At 32.7% G+C, this 19,948-nt stretch overlaps 3 protein-coding genes across 4 annotated transcripts; all 3 read left to right on the forward strand.

Annotated features, from left to right (window-relative positions):
- LOC101246825 (CASP-like protein 2B1) lies at positions 1–4,855 on the forward strand. Its single transcript, XM_004239769.5, has 3 exons — positions 1–411; positions 2,103–2,235; positions 4,272–4,855. The coding sequence occupies exons 1-3, from the start codon at positions 188–190 to the stop codon at positions 4,518–4,520; spliced, it is 606 nt and encodes a 201-aa protein (XP_004239817.1). The 5' UTR covers positions 1–187; the 3' UTR covers positions 4,521–4,855.
- Positions 4,856–5,714: 859 nt separating this feature from the next.
- On the forward strand, positions 5,715–13,575 carry LOC101246532 (transcriptional adapter ADA2b). 2 transcript variants are annotated; one of them, XM_004239768.5, is made up of 13 exons: positions 5,715–6,062; positions 7,158–7,213; positions 8,324–8,502; positions 8,796–8,861; positions 9,006–9,131; positions 9,213–9,288; positions 10,377–10,437; positions 10,537–10,595; positions 10,681–10,752; positions 11,048–11,267; positions 11,354–11,564; positions 12,092–12,355; positions 13,192–13,575. In XM_004239768.5, exons 1-13 carry the CDS (start codon positions 6,013–6,015, stop codon positions 13,381–13,383), a joined length of 1,632 nt encoding a protein of 543 aa, XP_004239816.1. In that variant the 5' UTR covers positions 5,715–6,012; the 3' UTR covers positions 13,384–13,575. The 2 variants fall into 2 exon arrangements, with proteins under 2 accessions (XP_004239816.1, XP_010321392.1); XM_010323090.4 differs by lacking the exon at positions 5,715–6,062 and adding an exon at positions 6,807–6,913.
- A 4,880-nt stretch (positions 13,576–18,455) lies between these two features.
- LOC138348950 (uncharacterized) lies at positions 18,456–19,611 on the forward strand. Its single transcript, XM_069298562.1, has 2 exons — positions 18,456–19,128; positions 19,476–19,611. The coding sequence occupies exons 1-2, from the start codon at positions 18,516–18,518 to the stop codon at positions 19,508–19,510; spliced, it is 648 nt and encodes a 215-aa protein (XP_069154663.1). The 5' UTR covers positions 18,456–18,515; the 3' UTR covers positions 19,511–19,611.
- Positions 19,612–19,948: the final 337 nt, after the last annotated feature.

Genomic DNA, 19,948 nt, shown 5'->3' on the forward strand with positions numbered 1-19,948 from the left:
ACTAAAATAATGCCACAAAAAGTTAAAAAAATAAAATAAAAATGTACTCTACTACTCCCACATAAAAAGTGTGAAGAGAGTAAAGTTCATTAGAAAAATCCTTCCTATATATATAAGGCCACAAATAAGGGCAATAAAGTTTTTTATAGTACAAAAAAAATAAAATTTTCTCTTAAAAAAAATAATTATGAGTTATTTGGGGATTGGAGTGAGTCCTGGGAATGTTCCAGTTCATCATGGAAGTAATTTGAAAGTAATTGATAAAAGAGTAAGAATTATAGAGGTGATTTTGAGGTGTTTAATTTTAGGTTTAGCAATTATTGGTGCTGTTCTTATTGGAACTGATAGTCAAGTTAAAGTTATATTCTCAATCAAGAAAGAAGCTAAGTTCACTGATATGAAAGTTCTTGTGTAAGTATTTTTTTTTTAAGTATTTTTTGGTATGAAAAATTATTTTTTAAAGTATTTTTTGGTATGAAAGATTGTGTTTTTATGGTCAATGAATGCTTTTTTTTTTTTTTTTTGTATTTGGTAGTTAAGGAGAAAATATTATTCAATGGTATGTGTTTGGAGAAAAATGTCACTTATTTAAATTTGGAAAATATTTTTGTCATACCAAAACACATACTAAGAGGTTTAAAGATTTGAACTTTGTTGAAGTTCTTGGTGTGAGTGATGTTTTTTCTTTGTTTTTTTTGTAGTTTGTGTTTTAAATAAAGGTGTGTTTGGTATGAGAGGAAGTTTTTTCTTTGGAGAATGAATGGTTTTTACTTCTTTTTTTTTTTAATTTGGTGATTAAGTAGAAGATATTATTCAATGGGTAAATATTATGTTGGTTAAAAATTAAATATTGAAAAATATTTTAATGATTTGAACTTTGTTTGAAGTTTTTGTGTGAGTGATGTTTTTTCTCTTTTTTTTTTGTTTTTGTTTGGTAATCAAGCTAAAAATAGTATTCAATGTTTTTTTCTTGTATTTGATAATCAAGCTAAAAATAGTATTCAAGGGCTAATTACTATGTTGGGTAAAATGTTTAACTTATAAAATGTTTTTCAAAAAAATTAACCTAACCAAATATTGAAAATATTTTCTTCCATACCAAACACGGTTTAAAGATTAAAGATTTGAATTTTGTTGAAGTTATTGTGCAAGTGATGATTTTTCTCTATTTTCTCGATCTTTTGCTTGTTTTTGTACCTTGTAATTTCAAAGATTATTAATCTTTGAAATACAAGCTAAAACGAAGCGAAACAAACAGAGAAAATAGGGAAAAATCATCAACTTAGGCAAGAACTTCAACAAAGTTCAAATCTTTAATCTTTAGGGTGTGTTTGGTAATGGAGTAGAACTGTAGAACATTTTCAAAAAAATATTTTTCAATTTTTCTATGTTTGGTTTGGTGGTTCAAATTTTTCAAAAAACATACATTCACATTAATTATCTCCTCCAAACAACCCAGCCCACCCCACCCTAGCCTCATAGCCCTATCCCCACCCCACCAACATAGTATTTGCTTACATTATATACAAATATCTTTCGATAATAATTTTGTTAAATTACCAAATACAAGAAGATTTTATAGTCTAGTGCACTAAGCTCTCGTTATGCAAAAGATTTGAGTAAGGCCAAATCACAAGGGTCTACCATACATAGTCTTACCCTGCATTTCTATAAGAGACTGTTTTTACCGCTCAAACCTATGACCTCTTGATCACATGAGGTCAACTTTAATGGTTACGCTAAGTATAGCCATCAAACGCAACAAAAAAATACCAAACATGTGCGTTTGGTACGAAGAAAAATATTTTTCAGAAAATAATTGATTTTTCAAAAAGAAAATATTATCTCAAAAATATTCATATTACCAGTGGGATGTCGGGGTGGTGGAGTTGGGAGCTAGGAGGGTGGAATGGGGAGGAGTGGGATGGACTGATGAAATTTGTTTTCTTTACTTTTATCAAGAAAGTATTTTTCTCAGTTTTAAGATAGAGAAAATATTTTTCAGAAGTTTTGAAAAATATTTTTCTCGATGCCAAATACACTCATAAACGGTAGAGATCTAAAATTTGTTAAAAAATTGAACATTTTTTTTTTCTTTTCAGATTTTTAGTTATAGCCAATGGATTAGCTGCTGCTTACTCTCTGATTCAAGTTCTAAGGTGCATTTTCAGTATGATAAGAGGAAGTGTTCTTTTCAACAAGCCCTTAGCTTGGGTTATTTTCTCTGGTGATCAGGTACAAGATATTTGTATTAGTTGTTGTTTCCGAGTTTTGATTGATAAAAAGAGCTAACTAGTTAAGAGTTTTTAGAATTAACCCTTTTAAAAGTTGAATTAATTGCTCGAACTTTTCAAAAATGTCGATGGATGTGTGTCGGGTTTCTCCAAATGTAGTACATTGTTAGAGGATCTGCTGCTGCATTTAGAAACTGATCTGATTCAAATCAGGCATATCCTTTAGCACTTTATCATAGATGCACTTTATTTTACTCCGTTTTTAGGGTGGTTGGGGTTGTTCATTGAGTATTATGGATAATATATTTTGTATCATGAACATGTAGCCGGTAACACGCTTATGTTGAAGTTCTAATAGGAGCTGGTTCGTTAGTGTTGGTATGATTGTATTTGTCATTCCTAGTGCTCTAAATGCTTTTATCCCCGTTTTGGCACCTGCTTTTGCACTACTTCTCTTATTATCCTGGTAATCAGTACAAAAGGTCTTCTTGCATATAACTTGTGGGACAAAACTGTTTGTACCCGTATGGCTAATCTCAGATTTAGAGTTGGTCAATTCTGCTCTCTCTCTCTATATATATGCCCATTTTTTTCCGCACACACATATATAGTAGCGTTCTGCAGCAGCCAGCAGGTTCTTTCGGACCTGTGGTGAGTACAGACCCGCTACTGGTTTTGACTAGAAAAATCTTTCGATCAATTGTCTCTATACATTCTGAAAACAGGACGATTCTTCTATGTTTTATGACCGTCCTATCTTGACCGCTAAACCCTCTAACTAGCAATATGTGAGACTTTTGAATTTGGGAAGGCTGAAGACGGAAGGTTTGGTGTTACCACGTATTTTCTATCTAACAAATTCCCCGGAAACAGCCTCTCCACCCTACAGAGGTAGGGGTAAAGTCTCCGTACATCCTACCCTCCCTAGACCCCACTTGTGAGATTACACGGGATATGTTGTTGTTCAACAATTTCCCCGGGGCATTTAATACAGTCTAATGCTGTCTTTTAAGAACAAGTTCTTAGTCTATCAACTTTTTGGGACCAGTAGTTAAAGCCACTGCCATAAATTGTGACACCAGAAACTGGATGAATACATTAAATGTATCTGCACTTAAAATATGAAATGAATGCTCCATATAAGTAGGTGGCTCTGGCCCAAATTGCTTGTCTTTTGGATACTATATTGGAAAATCTGTCGTATAGTTCATCAACTCATATAAACCTTCAGAAATATGACACACAATGACGCCTATGCCTAAGTTTGAAACCAGTTGAGGCCGGTTATATGAATCCTCATCGACCTGACCATATTTCCTCGACTTCAGAAATGATGCACACCCCTAATACATGGAAAAAATATAAAAATCATCCTGTCTTACCTGTAAGACCCGTCAAACCTTGTGTACTATTTCTGTGGTCCAAATCCAGCAGTTAGGAAGTTCAATGTTGAATGTTGTTGACCATCTTTAAAGGGTAGTTCAATTAGCTTTAACTATATCTTTTTTGGGGCATTAAGATGAACACTTTAACTTGGTCTCAATTGACAAGTGACAACCACACTCTAAACTATTTAGAGTATGCACATCTAGACATCTCAACTCATCTCCGTGTCAGTTGAACACTCAAATGATCATCTAGAAACCTTCAAAAATTGAAAATTCATGTTCCACGTCAGCATCAAGTGTCCACGAGATACATTTTTGACAAGTTGGATGATTACTTGTCAGTTTAGATCAAGTTGAGGTGTCTAGATATGCACTATCAAAGTTTTAAATATTTACTTGCCAACTGAGGTCAAGTTCGAGTGTCTGTTTATGTATTATGCCTTTTTTTTACTTTTCATTTGCTATGCAATACTCAAATTATACTCTTTTAGCCTTCTAGAGTACTGTAAACATCAAAGTTCAAAAAGAGTGTATTTGTAATTTTTTTTTTCAAATTTACGCCTCCGTGAAGAAGTGTGACTAGTAATCTAAAAAGACAAGTTACGTGCTACAACAGATTAAAATACAGTGACGTCTTTTTCGCGTGCAGTTGATGGCCTACTTGAGTCTGGCGGCAGTGGCGGCAGCAGCTCAGTCTGGAGTAATTTCCAAGTTTGGTCAACCAGAGCTACAATGGATGAAAGTTTGCAATTTGTATGGAAAATTTTGCAACCAAATTGGAGAAGGCATTGTAAGTTCTCTAATAGTTAGCCTTAGCATGATTGCCCTCTCTGGTATTTCAGCATTCAGTCTCTTTCGTTTGTACGGAAACAACGGAGGGAAGAGTAATGCTAGATGATCATCTCTCCGAGCGTTAGTGGACAGAGTTAATTGCAGGTATCCTTGTAAATTTGTCGAGATGTGCAAAAGCTGACCTCGATACCACGATTATCAAGAAGATAAGGAAAAGTAATGCTAGGTGATGAGTAGAGTAACTTGGTGGATATTTGGTGTTTTGTACTATGTTGTCTTATGTTGAAACTATTGTATAATAAAATGATTTTGATTTTTCTTTTGTAAAAAATAAATCTAAGACTAATGTTGGTGGAGTTATACTTCACCTCTTTTCTTAATTTTAGAAGTGTATCGATAAATAACGAGTTATAACGTGTATATATATTTAGTTATATTTTACTTCGTTTTTTAGTTTTACATGTGTGTTGTATAAACAAAGAATTTTAACTTGTAACCAAAAGAGTTTTAATTTATTCCACCAAATTGTATGAAGAAATTTTATACTAGTTGTATGTATTTTCACGCTCTTTGAGATCTCGAAAAATGAACAAATCCTTTCTTGATTGCTTTTATGTTGGGTAAATTTGGTTAATTAATATGTGTATTCACGATAATCTCATTTCTTTCGATAGAGAAAGAAACTCTAAGAAAAACGAATCAATTGAAAATTATATATTTTTTAAAATGGAATTTTTCTAAAGGCAATTCTCGATCATTTTTCAAAAAGTTTGATTTGAAAACAAAATATTTATTTTGTGAGATGAGGCTTCAACTTCAACTTTGAAACTATACTGAATCATTCTCGGAAATTGAATAATGTATGATAAATATGTAGCAAATCATAATATTTTCATGTAAACAAAATATACAAAATATGAATTAATTAACTAAAAATCTTACTAATTTAAACAAAAAAGCATTTATTACCATTTTTAGTTTTGTTTGGTTAGAAAAAAAAACTATTTTTTGCAAAGGTCATCTAAAATACTAATTTTCTCTAACAATTTTTTTAACCAAACACCATCAAAATGAAAAAAATAATGAACTTGATATTTATTTTACTCCTTGATTATTTTAAATTCAAGTAGGAAATGTTACGTTACAAAATAAAATATTTCAAATAAATAATGATTCCATTCACAAGACTCAAATTTAAAATTTATATTTTATAATGAAAAATTATTTATTAGATCGAGGATGGTTCATAACTTAAAATATTTTTAAAGCTATAAAAAAGGACTTGAAGAAAAATAGAAACAAATAAAATAAAAAATATATATCTGAAAAAAAAAAGTAATTTGTAGAGGGAAAAAGCAAATACCATTCTTAAAAAAATAAAAATAAAAAATCACCCAATGAATTTCACCAAAAAAAACCCAAAATTTTCTGTGTAACGTCCAATAATTGTATCAACAAAATTTCCAAATTGGGAAATTTTACTGAAAAAATTTATCAAAACCCAAAATTTTCTGTGTAACGTCCAATAATTGTATCAACAAAATTTCCAAATTGGGAAATTTTACTGAAAAAATTTATCAAAATCAATTCAGAGTTAAATGGGTCGCTCTCGTGGGAATTTTCAAGCTGATGAAGATCCCAGCCAAAGGTTGAATTTTGTTAAATTTTTTTTTGTATCATCTTTAATTTTAACAGTATTTTTTTAGTTTATGGGTGTCTTTTAATTTGTATAAACTAATAATGAGTGTTGAATTTTTTTATTTTTTTTTTGCTTCTAGTTTTTGTGTTAATCATTTGAATTTTTAGTCAATAACTGAAAGTGTTATTTATTGTAGGTTTTAAGTACTAGTGGCTGTGAAATTGTTTAGGTTTATCTTGTTTTCTTGGTAAAGATTAAATTTTTATTGCTAACATTGAGTAGTCAATTGTATATCTTTCGAGTTATAGGTTTCAAACTAGTAATGAGTATTGATTTGGTTGGCTTAGCTTGTTTTTGTGGTAAATATTAGATTTTACTGGTAATGATTAGTCAAATGTTGAGAATTAGCTCTATTTTGTGCTTATATTGTGCGAGGATGAGCGTTGGCGCAATGGTAGAGTTGCAATATTAGATTTTTATTCGTAAATGGTTAGTCGATAGTTGAGAATGTGTAGGTTTAAAGTACTAATGGGTTGGGTTTATCTTGTTTTCTGGTAAAGATTAAATTTTTTATTGGTAACGTCGAGTAGTAACTTGTGGCGAGTGTCTTCTAGTTATAGGTTTCAAGCTGGTCATAGGTAATAATTTGTTGGGTTCAACTTGTTTTTTGGGTAAAGACTAGATGGTAATGATTAGTCAATTGTTGAGAATTAGCTCTAGTATGTGCTTTTATGGGGCGAGAGTGATTATCTGCGCAATGGTAGATTGCTCTTCCGTGACCTACAACTTCTTTGCAGAAATGCAAGGGGAAGACTGTGTACAATATATGCTCACCCTTCCTCTACCTTGCACTAGCTGGGGTACTAATTTCACATTGACAATCCCTTATAATTTATGAGCAAGCTTATTGAATTTTGGCATTGTTTATATACCCTTTTCTGTTCTCCAAAGAATAGGACGTACTAATGATCATGATATGTGCGCATTACTTGTGAATTTTATGTCTTTAATGGCATTAGAGGAGAGTGGATACTGTCTTTTATCTTTTCTCACTTGTTTCTTGCTGATATCCTGTAGTTTTATTACCCGTTTTCCTTTGTTTAGATCAAGGAGGAAAAAGAATGCCTCAAGTGTAGACAATTTAGAATCTGCGACCACTGGTAAGTTTCATCTAACTAGTTTTTAACTATTTAAATTCAGTTTAGTTCTGATTCTTGTGGATGGCATCTTATTATATTTGGTTATATTCTTTTCTATCCATTCAATTCATTTTAGGTTTTTGAATTTTGCGATCTGGCTAAGGTCTTTTTTCCATTAACTTAGTCAGTTTTACTGGTAGATGAAATCAACGGTGACTGAACTTTAAACAGGATCCTATTTCCCTTTTCATTTTTGAAATGACAATTCATGTCCTTTCACCAGAGAAGGATAAATTCCTAAAGTGCAGATTCTTCTGGATGTGTACCTTCACAATGATGTCATTGTAACTCAATTTTTTATAGACCAATATGTCGGAGCTGTTTCTTGCAAGCATGAATTTCTTTTAGATCCCCAACTTTTTCGGTATGAACATATGGCAACAACCTTTAAATTATTAAATAAAAGCATAGCAAATGTTATTTCAGGTTCCAAACATAATTTTGAAATATTTGAGTAATGGTGGAGGTATCTTGGAGCTTGCATAAATAATCTAACTCCTTACTTTGGAGGTAGAATTCTTTAGTAAGAGATGTTCAGAAACAGTATTGCATTTGCCTAGTGTTCGAAAAGAGGGGTTCCTCAAGTGAAAAGCACCCCATTCCTCCGACCTTGAGGCCGGGGATTTAAATCATCAAGGGAGCAAAAAGTGGGGAAGGGCCACTGCTGGGTCCTAGTGTTCGTGTAAAAGAAAAACATCTTAGGGATTTTTTTTGGATCAAGATTATGTCTCCAAATCATTATAATGTTTTCAGTGCATAGAGCATAGCCCTTTGAGATTTTTATTGGGTTGATTGGTTGAATGGATGAAAGGAATTTGACCTTTTTTATTTTGTGCGATGCAATTCTAAACTTGTGGTCTGATGCCTGAGGGACTAATAGTTTTTTCTTCTTCTTTCTAATTATTTTAACCCGATAATTTCTTATACTTCTCAAAAATCCAAATTTTGTGCAATTTCCGTCCTAAAAGCTGCTGCAAATTTGTATATCATTTGCATGAGCCATAACTTACTTTTGGAGTCTTTCAAATTTGCAACCACTCATATGTTGACATAATTCTTTTGATTACTCAGGTCAAGGGACAGCTGATGGCAAAAGGGCCTTGTATCACTGCAATTATTGCAACAAAGACATTAGCGGGAGAACTCGTATAAAATGTGCTGTATGTTACGATTTTGACCTATGTATAGAGTGCTTCTCTGTTGGTGCTGAGGTGCATCCCCACAAAAGCCATCACCACTATAGGGTTATGGTTAGTTCTTTCTTTCTTTCTTTCTTTATCGGTTGATAAGTATGGTACTACAGTTAGTTCTTTGTTCAAGCTTGTCATATTAGTAGTAATACATATGAAAAAACTTCACTTGCCAAAAGAAAAAAAAAGTGCACTACAGTATGGACTTGATGTTTTTGTTAATGCATGGTTTTTAGAAGCTTTCTTCATGTTTTTTAATGGTTCCCGCACCTGTTTGGGAGATAACGTTCATCTTCTTGCAGTAGGTATCAGAATTGGTGCATTGTTGTAACGACCTTCATGTCTTTGAACAGGATATCTTAGCTTTCCCGCTTATTTGCCCAGACTGGAATGCTGATGAAGAGATGTTGCTCCTTGAGGTGTTTTTTTGAGAACCCTCTTTTTTGGACACCTCGTGTCTTTCTTTATTACTGAGATTGACCTTTAACTTTTCCCATTAAGTAATTATAACACCAATACCCCTTTTTCTTATTGTCTTGATTCCTTGAATTTGCTATGCCTAGGGAATTGAGATGTATGGCATGGGTAATTGGGCTGAAGTAGGTGAGCATGTCGGAACAAAGACAAAAGAAGCCTGCATTGACCATTTTAAGGATGCGTACTTAAAGTCACCTTACTTTCCTCTACCAGTAAGAACTTATCAGAAATATTTTGCAAGTTTAATTCTTTTGACTCACCATTTCACCTGCATTTTCCTTTTCCATTTCCAGGATATGACTCACGTCATGGGGAAAAACAGAATGGAACTCCTTGCCATGGCTAAAGGGAATTTCACTGATAAGAAAGGTTAGGAATCTAATTCTCAATTCTAATTTCTCTAGTTACTTTACGTGGTTGTTCTTCTTGATAGCCTGATCTTCTACCATTAGAATAACGAACATGCTTGCTGCAACATAAGTGATGGTCTCGAGATCAAAATGTTTGCAGTTACATATCTCGTTAAATAACTAGCAGTGGCCTGTGAAATGATTCTATCTATACTGCATGTAGAAGTGTTTTGTCTATCTTCTTTATTGTACTAATAAAATATCTATCAACTAAATAAATAGGAAACAATAGTAACTCTAGGAGATCTCTTTATGAATGTTATCTAATATATGGTATATATATCACAGCATCACTTATTTCTACTTCTGTAGATGATAGTTTTGTTACTTCTCTTTTACAATGAGTTGATATTTATGGTCAAATATGGAATTTAAGTTGTTAGTTAATTACTTAATCGTTATTAATACAAGAGACCCCACAACTCAATGCTCTCCATTCACTAAAAACTGAATCTATAATTTGTTTTTATTGATAGTTTCGGTCTTTACTTTCCTTATTTCATGAAACAACAATATGCCCAGTGAAATCCCACAAGTGGGCCTAGGGAGGCTAGGATGTGCGTGACCCTTTCCCCTACCTTTGTGGTCTTCTTGATTCTTTGTTTTCAATAAAATCTTTGAGTACTTTATGAGGAAAATTGTGAAAGAAAAAATCAAGTCTAAATTACAAAAAGCTAACATCAAAGGATGTGAAATTAAATGAAACAACTTTAACATCAAACTGAAATAACCAAAAAGATGATGAAATCAAATTTTACTTCAACTATACAAATGATAGTGGAATACATAAGGATTCAAAAGATATTTCCAATTCATCGTGAATAGACAAATTAAATGTCGTATGTTATAGTTGCTTGCATACTACTTTCTCATGGGTGCAAACTAGTTGCAAAGAGATCATGGTGAGGGCGGGGATTCGGATAGGTTGATGGGAATTCTTGTGGGAAAAAATAGGGATTCACGTAGTACTAGGAGTTGAGTGTTTTATCTCGATTATGATGAATCTTTACAACATTTTGTTACATTTGATGTTTGTGGCAATTGCAGGACTCTCTTCACTTGGTGATGTTGCTCCTAAAGATGAATCGTTCTCTCCGTCTCGAATCAAGTATGAATATCATATTCTATATTCTGTGTACATGGTTTATTGTATTTTGTCTGTTCTAATCATCTAGTACTAACTTTCTTCTTGCGTGCTTGCCATTAGAGTTGAAGACACTCATAAAATTGGTCCTTCAGGACGTTTAACTTCTGTATCCAATGCGGGTAAGACCCTTTTTGGTCCTATCTGAATGTAGTATTTACTTTATGTTATGGACTTTTTGAGCCGCTAACAGCATGGATGCTGCAGGAATCACAGGCATAAAAAAGCCATCCAGCAAAACGCTAATCAAAGATCAAAATGAACCTGTTAAATTTGAAGGTATGACAACTTACCATTCATCACTGAAAAAATTTGTGAAGGAATTGCTCAGTTATAGTTAATTCATTACAAAAACAACGACAACATACCCAGTATGCATAGGGTAGGATGTACCCAGACCTTACTCCTACCTTTGAGGGGTAGAGAGGTTGTTTCCCATAGACTCTTGGCTCAAAAGAAGGGTAGACAAATCATAGTGGAAAGGAAAATAACAACGACAAAACAGCAAGATAAATAGATCAAATGAAGCAACATGTAATAATATGAACGCTAAAAGTAAATTTGTTGTTGGCAGATAATTCAGGCAGAAATTTTGGAGGCAAGAAACCGAAATCTTTGAAGGATGATGGATCCTCATTGATGAAATTAAGTGGATATATTCCCAAGAGGCAAGAATTTGATCCTGAATATGATAATGATGCGGAGCAACTATTGGCTGATATGGAATTCAAGGAAACTGAAACTGAAGAGGAGCGCGAACTTAAGCTGCGTGTTCTGCGTATCTATTCCAAGAGGTACTTTTTCTTTCCTCCGTCACATATTTCATGATTTCTTCAGTTATCGTATTCCTTCAGAGTCAAGTTTCAACTAATAATGGCAGGCTTGATGAAAGAAAACGCCGCAAGGTTTTTATTCTAGAGAGGAATTTACTCCAGCCAAGTGAATTTGAGAAGAATTTGTCACCAGAAGAGAAAGGTATATGCCGATGTTATGATGCCATTATGCGCTTTCTCTCGAAGGAGGAGCATGAAGAATTACTTAAGGCTGTGGTCTCAGAACATAGATATCTGAAAAGAATACAAGAACTCAAGGTGCGAAACTCTGCTCTGTTGTTTATTTGTACCTTTTTTTTTAATGAAACTAAACGTCGGCTTGTATATAGAAGCTCAGTAAATTTATAAAATTAGAACCATATGTCATTTGACTAATCTATGACTATATTAGCAAAACGTGATACAAAATCACTTTCTATCCTAACACCCGAGGGTATGATCTAGTGGTCAATGAAGTGGGTTGCGAACCATGAGGTCACCCAACGGAGACAAAAATACAATAAATAGAATGTTTATATTACTATAACCCCTTGAATACAATAAATTCAATGTTTTGGGAAATGACTACAGTTAATAATAAGGGTAAATAAGGAAAATTGTCTGTTGGTTTTTCAAACTGGACAAGGAAAAATGGACATAGAGACTAGGTGACTTCTTTCAATCTATGCTGCTCGTGGGAGGTAGTAAGTATCCCGTGGAATTAGTCAAGGTGCTCACAAGCTGGCCCACATACGACGAGTTATAAATATAAAAGGAATCACTTTCTTTCCTACAAAATTATGCAGGAAGCGAAAGCTGCAGGTTGTCGTTCGTCTGCTGAAGTTGATAGGTACTTAGAAAGGAAAAGGAAGAAGGAAGTTGAAGAAGGTGTTCCGAGAAAGGGAAGCTCTCAGATTGGCCCAATGAGCCAGGAAAGCCTGAACATACCTGCTTCTTCTGAGTCACTTGGAATACATTCAAATAGAAAACCTTGTAGCCAGGCGATTTTGAGTTCCGACACCAATGCAGGTGTTCCAGCTTTTTCTGCAGGAGAACTGTTATCTGAACCTGTAAGTTTTCAGATTTCCGTTTTTGAAAGGAATTCTTTAGCAACTTTAAATTGTTTTATTTCTTTGAGACTTGCGTCTAGGACTCATTAAATGGAACAGTTCAATTTTAATGGTGCTGCAACCAGTGGGACACCGGTTGTAAGCACAAACTTTACACGCGCACACACATGACATAGCCCCCCCCCCCCCCCATCCTCCAGCCCCACCCCCACCTCCCCACACAAATTTGTTGGGACTGCTTCAAATTCATATAAAATACACATTAGTTTTGGAAAAAGTAAAGCCCCCACATACAACTCAAGTTGTGATAATAGACCAATACGACCTGGTAACCACTTTCTTCTTTTCCTTTGTTTTAAACCAGATGCTTGAATGCAAGTAATAATAAACTTGAATGACGATGTCTTTTGCTTTGTTATCTGTTTTCAAAGTTTTTCTTTGTTGAGTTAGCCATACACTTCACATGTTTCAAGCCAAGTTGTGATAATTGACCAATTCGACTTGGTAACTACTTTGTTCTTCTTCCAAGTTTTATACCTGATGCATGAATGCAAGGAATAACAAACTTACATCACAATGTCTTTTTCTTCGTTATTTTGATTTTGGTTGGATTGGCCATACATTTCACATGTTTCAAGTCGAGTTGTTGTGATTTAACAGACCAATACGACTTGGTAATCACTTTGTTCTTTATCCTAGTTTTCACCAGATACATTAACACAAGGAATAACAAATGTACATCAAAATGTCTTTTTCTTCGTTATTCTGATTTTGGTTGGTTAGCCACACACTTAAAATGTTTCTGGCGATTCACGTGTGATCTTTTCTGATTGCAGGAGAAACAACTATGTCAAGAAATCAGGTTATCGCCGCATCATTATCTTAGGATGCAGGAGGTCCTTACAATACAAATTTATAGTGGTAATATCACTAGAAAATCAGATGCTTATCCTTTGTTTCAAATAGAAGCAACTAAAGTAGATAGAGTTTATGATATGCTTTTGAAGAAAGGAGTTGCACCCTTGTAAAATTCTGTCCAGATATTGTTTTTAGGTTTAAATGACATCACTCAGCTTTTTTATAGTATTTCTAATAGCATAGTTCGATTTATTAAGCTTCAGCTATGTGCGAGACTAGTGACAAGATTGGATCAGAGTTTATTGTAGTGACAAGATTGGATCAGAGTTTATTGTATATAACCTTACTCTCCATTTCTGTCAGAGGTTGTTCCCACCGTTCGAACCATACATTTTACCATATTTAAAGATTAATATACATGTACTCATGGTGGGGTTGGATGAGAACAAAATTTTTTTAAAAAAGAAAATCTTTTTGGTTCTTATTATGAAGCAAAAATACTAGAAACTTCCTATATGCATCACTTTGCCCCCAATTTTTAGCAATCAAAGTATCTTTGAATAATATTCCATTTTTTTATTTAGGAGAAATCTCTAGTACTATGGAGAATTTATTTGTAACCAGAAGCATTAAGCATTTATGTATATTATACTGTTCAATAACAGTAACAACAATAATACAATATTCTGTGTAGGCTTACAAATGAGGTCAAAATAGGCTAATTATATATACCTAAATTTTTTATTTTTTTTATAAAGATAAATATATAATATTTAATAGGTTTTTTTATTTCAAATAAAGTATTTCAAAACAGTTAAAAGAAAAAAGTATAATAATAAAAAATGATCAATACTATACTTTAATATAAGTAAATTATACAAGACAGTGCAATGAATCTTTTACTATCAATAAATTGTAACGTGTTATAACAGGTTATGTATGTATTAGTATGTTATAACAGGTTATGTATGTATTAGTATTTTTTTTATGACAAGAGAAATTCGCAATTGCTATTCTTTGGGTGCGCACTGATAAAACCCCGACTCCTATACGATAGTTCGCAAACCACATAGATGAGGTAATCCGCACTAGACAAACCTGTATAACGAGCTCGACCCAGAAGGCAAACCCCTTTCTTCTGTTGGCTAGAGATTTCGAACTCGATAGTTTACTTAACAATCATTTATTAGATAGGAGATATGGTAGTATAAAATATAAATTTATTTTATTTTATTTATTTTTTTGATAAAAAAATAAGAAAAAAAACAAGAACTATTTTTTAATGTGAAATTTGTTAGACTGTTGAGTAGTGTTTTAGCTCCCTATAAAAAGACCATACTCTATACATACATGCACATAAACCAGCCAGATCCAAAATAAAAGATACATATCTTCATCAATATTTATTCAAGCCAAATGATTGGAAGTGCTAAAAGACCAAATAATATACACTATGAACTAATGATAAGGAAAACATTACAATTTCTAGTCCTAATATCTTTCATATCCTTCTTTTTTTCTTACACCTATGATTTCTCCTTCTTTTTCACCTATAATTATTTTCACTTTTTCTCAACTCTTGTTTTCCCACTTTTTGCACATGTTTTTGATAGGAAATACATGTTTTTACTATGTAATAGTATCCTTGCATTTCTTGTCAAGAGCTTGAGTTGTTGTAGGTTTGATAAACAAGAAAATGTACTAATCAAAGGTGGATTTTATGATGAAGAAGTAGAAGTGCATGAAGAAGAAGAAGAAGATTTAGAAGAAATAACAAACAAAATATCTGAAGATATGCGAGTTCAAGAAAGCGATTTATATTATAACATTTGGCAAACTAAAGCAGACTTCAAGAACATAGTAGAAGATATATTTTTACAAGCTCAAGAAAGTGATTTATGTTACGGTCTCTGGCAAGCTAAAGCAGATACCAAAAACATGATAGAAGACACATGCATATTATCAGACCAAATATCAAAAGATATGCAAGCTAAGGAAAGCGATTTATGTTTCAACCTCCGGCAAGCTAAAACAGGCACAAAAAACGTAGTAGAAGAAACATGTTTATTATCAGACAAAACAATAGAAGGTATGCAAGATCAAGAAAGCGATTTATATCAAGCAAAAGCAGACACCAAAAGCATGGTAGAAGACACATATTTATTATCTGACAAAACAACAGAAGATATGCAAACTCAAGAGAGTGAATTACATTATGGTCTTTCTCAAGCTGAAGTAGACACTCAGTATACGACAAAAGAAACATCGTATTTATTATTAGATAAAATAACAAAAGATATGCAAGCTCAAAAAAGCAACTTATATTATAACCTTCGACAAGCTAAAGCAAATACCAAGAACATAGCAGAAGAAGAAGAAGGGAATGAAGATAATATGAGCATAGAAGAACTCAATAGGAAGATTGAAGAATTCATAAGGAAGATGAAAGAAGAAATTAGAAGCTAGCTAGGCCTTCAAGGATATGGTAAATATGTAAGAAATATGAAAAGCACATGAAATTATGGTTCGAATTTTTAGTAGAGACAAAAATAATAGTTATTTCTTTTATCTATTTAATTATAATAATAAGAGATTAGGGTTCAAATGCCATCGTAAACAAAAATCATATTGCTTTCTTCTTATTTGTCTATAGGAGGTCAGGTTCAAATCTCAACAAAAACAAAAGTTACAACAATTTCTTTTGTTCGTCTAATTCATAGGAGATCAGAGTTTAAATCTCACACAATAAATTAATAATAACTTCCTCTAATCTATCTAAATCTTCATAAGTAAAATTACAATAATATTCTATTTATGCTGATTTTTTTTAAAAAAAATATTAAGCCATCATCACCTGTTTATGCTGATAGAATTTAATAATAAATATCTAACAGATTAGTTGAGGTGCGCGTAAATTCAATTTATGGAACTGATTTTGAAAAATTCATGTCACTTGGACCTTGTCTAAATAATAAATAATAATATAGTGAGTTTTTTGTTGTTTTTGTTTTAGTTGTATTATGTTTGATTTGATAGGTTTGTCTTTCGATTTAATATTTATCTCAATAATACATGCAACTTGGCTTAGAGCCTGGAGGTGTATAGAAGTTACTAGAAAAAGGAATTAGACAAGGCAAAAAATTAATATATTCCAGAATATATTTAAAGAACAAATAATACATAATTATCAAAATAATTTATTGTAATATTCGAATTAAATACTGTGCAAAATAGAAATTGACCTATATATGTACCTAAAAAGAAGAATTAACTTAAATAAGCCATGCCATTTAAATTAAAGGGAAGTTATTCGAAATAACAAGCATTTACGTCTAACACTATAGTTACTGTTTAAGAAAATTATAATATGTGGCTACAGTTTGTTCAATTTATGTTATTCGCGTGATTTGTATGCCTTCATACAAATTTATAAATTCATAATTTGTATAATTAGATTTCTACTGTATAAATTTAGAATTTTGTATATGCTTAGCTATTTGTATACAGTTTCGAAAAAATTCATAACAATTAAATACTACTTTTATATATTGACAAGTGAAATATAAAAAAGAAGTTACGAAAAAATCTTAAATGTATAGATACAAAATTTGAATATATTTCTTGGATATTCGTCTGCGATATACAAATGCGGACTCCATAGCAAATAAAAATATATATAACTACACAGTGCAATTATCAAAACAATAATTATAGAGCCTTATTATATCTATTATGTTTATTATTTCTTAAATTTTCTCGATATTAAGAAAAACGTATTTTTGATGAATAAATTAGCTATAGCTACATGGAGTGGAGTTGATAAAAAAGTGAACAAAGAACAAATTTGCCATGTCATAATTTAGTAACTATTTGCGGCATTTAATAATATTTTTTAAAACATAGTTATACATCGTAAATATTTACTTTTAGATTTGTAAAGTTGATATCTTTTCCATACTTCTTTTAAGTCATAATCAATTACAAGCTGGCCATTTTCCAAAGTTTAATATTTTGTCCATATATAAATTATTATTGGACTAATGTGTTATATTATTTTTTGCAAGCTGGAAGCCAACATTGTTAACTTTATTAAGCTATTTATTGTCCTTCTTGACATTTAAGCAATATCACATTATCAATATGGTACAATTTCCTTTATCTAATGATGTAAATCTTTGAAAAGCTCCTTTTCTAAATGTCCATTCTGTGGGCCATTTTTTTTAAGAAATTGTGATTTACGAACGATTCGATACATAAAATATTTACGCAGATTTTAGAGAAAAAGTTATAACAACAAAGTGTAAAATGAAGGCTTTCAATTATTGAGATATAATAATTATTGAGAATTGTTAGTTAACAGTATTGGTGAGCAGGAGAGTTAGTTAAATTTTCTGTTAGTCACATGGTTAGTTAGTTAAGTCACATGGTTAGTAAGGTAGTTGGTTATATTGTTAGCTAATGTGATCACATTTTTTTCTCTGCTTCTTTGATGATTTTCAATTCCAAAACACTTGTATATAATGTAGGAGAAGTCATATATGAAAGATAACACAATAGAAAGAAATACAGATTGCTTCTCTCTTCTTCTTCTTCCTTTCGTCAATGGCAGTTAGTGAACTGCATCACTGAATTCATTAGAGCCATTAGAGCTCTTGACTCACTGCATCAGTGAGTTCTTGTTATGGTATCAGAGCAGGGGTAGATTCCTTCGTTATTGACATTATAGGATCTGTGTTCGATCCTGTTTTTAATCCAAACTCATCAGTTTACCATGCAGGAAGCCGCAAACCAAACAACTACTACTAGAATTGACATGAATAGTGTGTTCTATGTTCATCCCTCAGACAATCCAGGAACACCACTTGTTCCAACTCAATTTGATGGAGTTGGATACAGATCATGGAGAAGAGGTATCTTACGAGCTTTATCTGTGAAGAACAAGACAGGTTTCATTGATGGAAATTGTGCAAAGCCTGCTGAAAATTCACCACAAGCTCGTCAATGGCAGAGATGTGATGATATGGTAACTTCATGGATATTGAATTCTCTTACTAAAGAAATTGCAGATAGTGTTGAATATGTTAGCAATTCGTGTGAACTTTGGAAGGAGCTAGAAGACAGATATGATCAGACAAATGGTGCAAAACTATATCAAATTCAAAAGAAGATTGATGACTTAACACAGGGAACACTAGACATCATTGTCTATTACACAAAGTTGAAGAAGTTGTGGGAGGAATTAAACACTTTGAACACGAAAAGCATATGCACATGTACATGTACTTGTCGTGCCAAAGATAGCATGCATAAATCAGAACAGGATAGACGATTGATACAATTCCTTATGGGATTAAATGAAGTTTATACTGTGATTAGAGGTAACATACTCATGATGAGTCCTCTTCCTTCTACTGCACAGGCCTTTTCTCTGTTGATTCAAGAGGAAAAACAAAGAGAATACAGGCCCACCAGTCGTACACCTATGGAGTCAGTCTCACTAAATGCAAATGCTGGCAGAGGATCACAAGGTGGAAGAGGGTATAGAACTAATTTTTCAAGTAATGGTGAACTGAGTAACTATAATGATAGAAGTACTTTGATCTGTGATTTCTGTAAGAAACAAGGTCACATTAAAGAGAAGTGTTACAAACTACATGGATACCCTCCAAAGAATAATGTTCCTAATAATAGAGTAAGCAATCCACAACAGTTTAGACAGAACAATAATCAAAACTTCAGAGGAAGAAAGATTGTGGCTAATGCTCATGGGGAAGAATGCTCACAAGAGAACAGTAAATCAAATGCTGTTATTACACAAAAACAATATGGTCACATCATGAGCTTGTTACAGCAGTTTCAAGTTGATAGTTCAGGAGGGGATTCCAAGAATAATGCTGAGTCTAACAAGTTTGCAGGTACAATATTACGCACTTCTTCTATTGATTTTGGTACTGCTTCATGCAAATGTTCTAGATCAAGCATAGACTTATGGATCATTGACTCAGGAGCTTCAAACCATATGACATACAATAAATCTTCATTGACAAACATTCAAACATTACCCTATCCTATACTCATTTCACTTCCAAATAGATACAAGGTAAAAGTGACAGAGTTTGGTGATGTACATATTACACCTAAAATGATCTTAAACAAAGTATTGCATGTTCCTTCTTTCAAACACAATCTCATTTCAGTACAGTCCTTGGTGTCTTCAATGAAATGTGTAATTTCTTTTTCTGATACAACCTGTCTATTACAGGCCCCTTCAGTGAAGAGGCCTCAGGCAATTGGTAGTAGCAAGGATGGCATTTACTATATGTGTGGAAGGTGCTTGAGAAATGCTACTCAATCTATTGATCTTGTTTGTAGTTGTACACCTCATGTTTGTAGGAATATTCCTTTTCAAAATCCAGTTTGTAATGATTCTTTTGATTCTAATAAACTTCCTGTAAAGACTGTTTGTTCATCTACTGAGAATACAAATGTGTTGAGTAATTGTACTTCTCTTGGATCTCTTAAAGATGATGTGGATCTACTGTGGCATAATAGACTTGGCCATGTACCCTTTGTGAAGATGAAAACCATACCTACCATTCCTGTTAAATTCTCTGCTAGACAGCCCTTCACTTGCACCATATGTCCAATGGCAAGACAAACCAGACTACCATTCACTCATAGTACAACTCACTCCAAGAGTATTTTTGATCTTCTTCATGTTGATTTATGGGGTCC

Source organism: Solanum lycopersicum, chromosome 5 (genome assembly GCF_036512215.1).
Source record: "Solanum lycopersicum chromosome 5, SLM_r2.1".
Taxonomy (NCBI): domain Eukaryota; kingdom Viridiplantae; phylum Streptophyta; class Magnoliopsida; order Solanales; family Solanaceae; genus Solanum; species Solanum lycopersicum.

Excerpts from the sequence above, each read along its gene's own strand:
- LOC101246825 (XM_004239769.5), top strand. The coding sequence starts at position 188 with ATGAGTTATTTGGGGATTGGAGTGAGTCCTGGGAATGTTCCAGTTCAT. Across the intron at positions 412-2,102 it reads ACTGATATGAAAGTTCTTGT|ATTTTTAGTTATAGCCAATG; the intron begins GTAAGTATTTTT and ends TTTTCTTTTCAG. Across the intron at positions 2,236-4,271 it reads TTATTTTCTCTGGTGATCAG|TTGATGGCCTACTTGAGTCT; the intron begins GTACAAGATATT and ends TTTCGCGTGCAG.
- LOC101246532 (XM_004239768.5), top strand. The coding sequence starts at position 6,013 with ATGGGTCGCTCTCGTGGGAATTTTCAAGCTGATGAAGATCCCAGCCAA. Across the intron at positions 8,503-8,795 it reads ATCACCACTATAGGGTTATG|GATATCTTAGCTTTCCCGCT; the intron begins GTTAGTTCTTTC and ends GTCTTTGAACAG. Across the intron at positions 9,132-9,212 it reads CACCTTACTTTCCTCTACCA|GATATGACTCACGTCATGGG; the intron begins GTAAGAACTTAT and ends TTCCATTTCCAG.
- LOC138348950 (XM_069298562.1), top strand. The coding sequence starts at position 18,516 with ATGCATAAATCAGAACAGGATAGACGATTGATACAATTCCTTATGGGA. Across the intron at positions 19,129-19,475 it reads TGAGTCTAACAAGTTTGCAG|GCCCCTTCAGTGAAGAGGCC; the intron begins GTACAATATTAC and ends TGTCTATTACAG.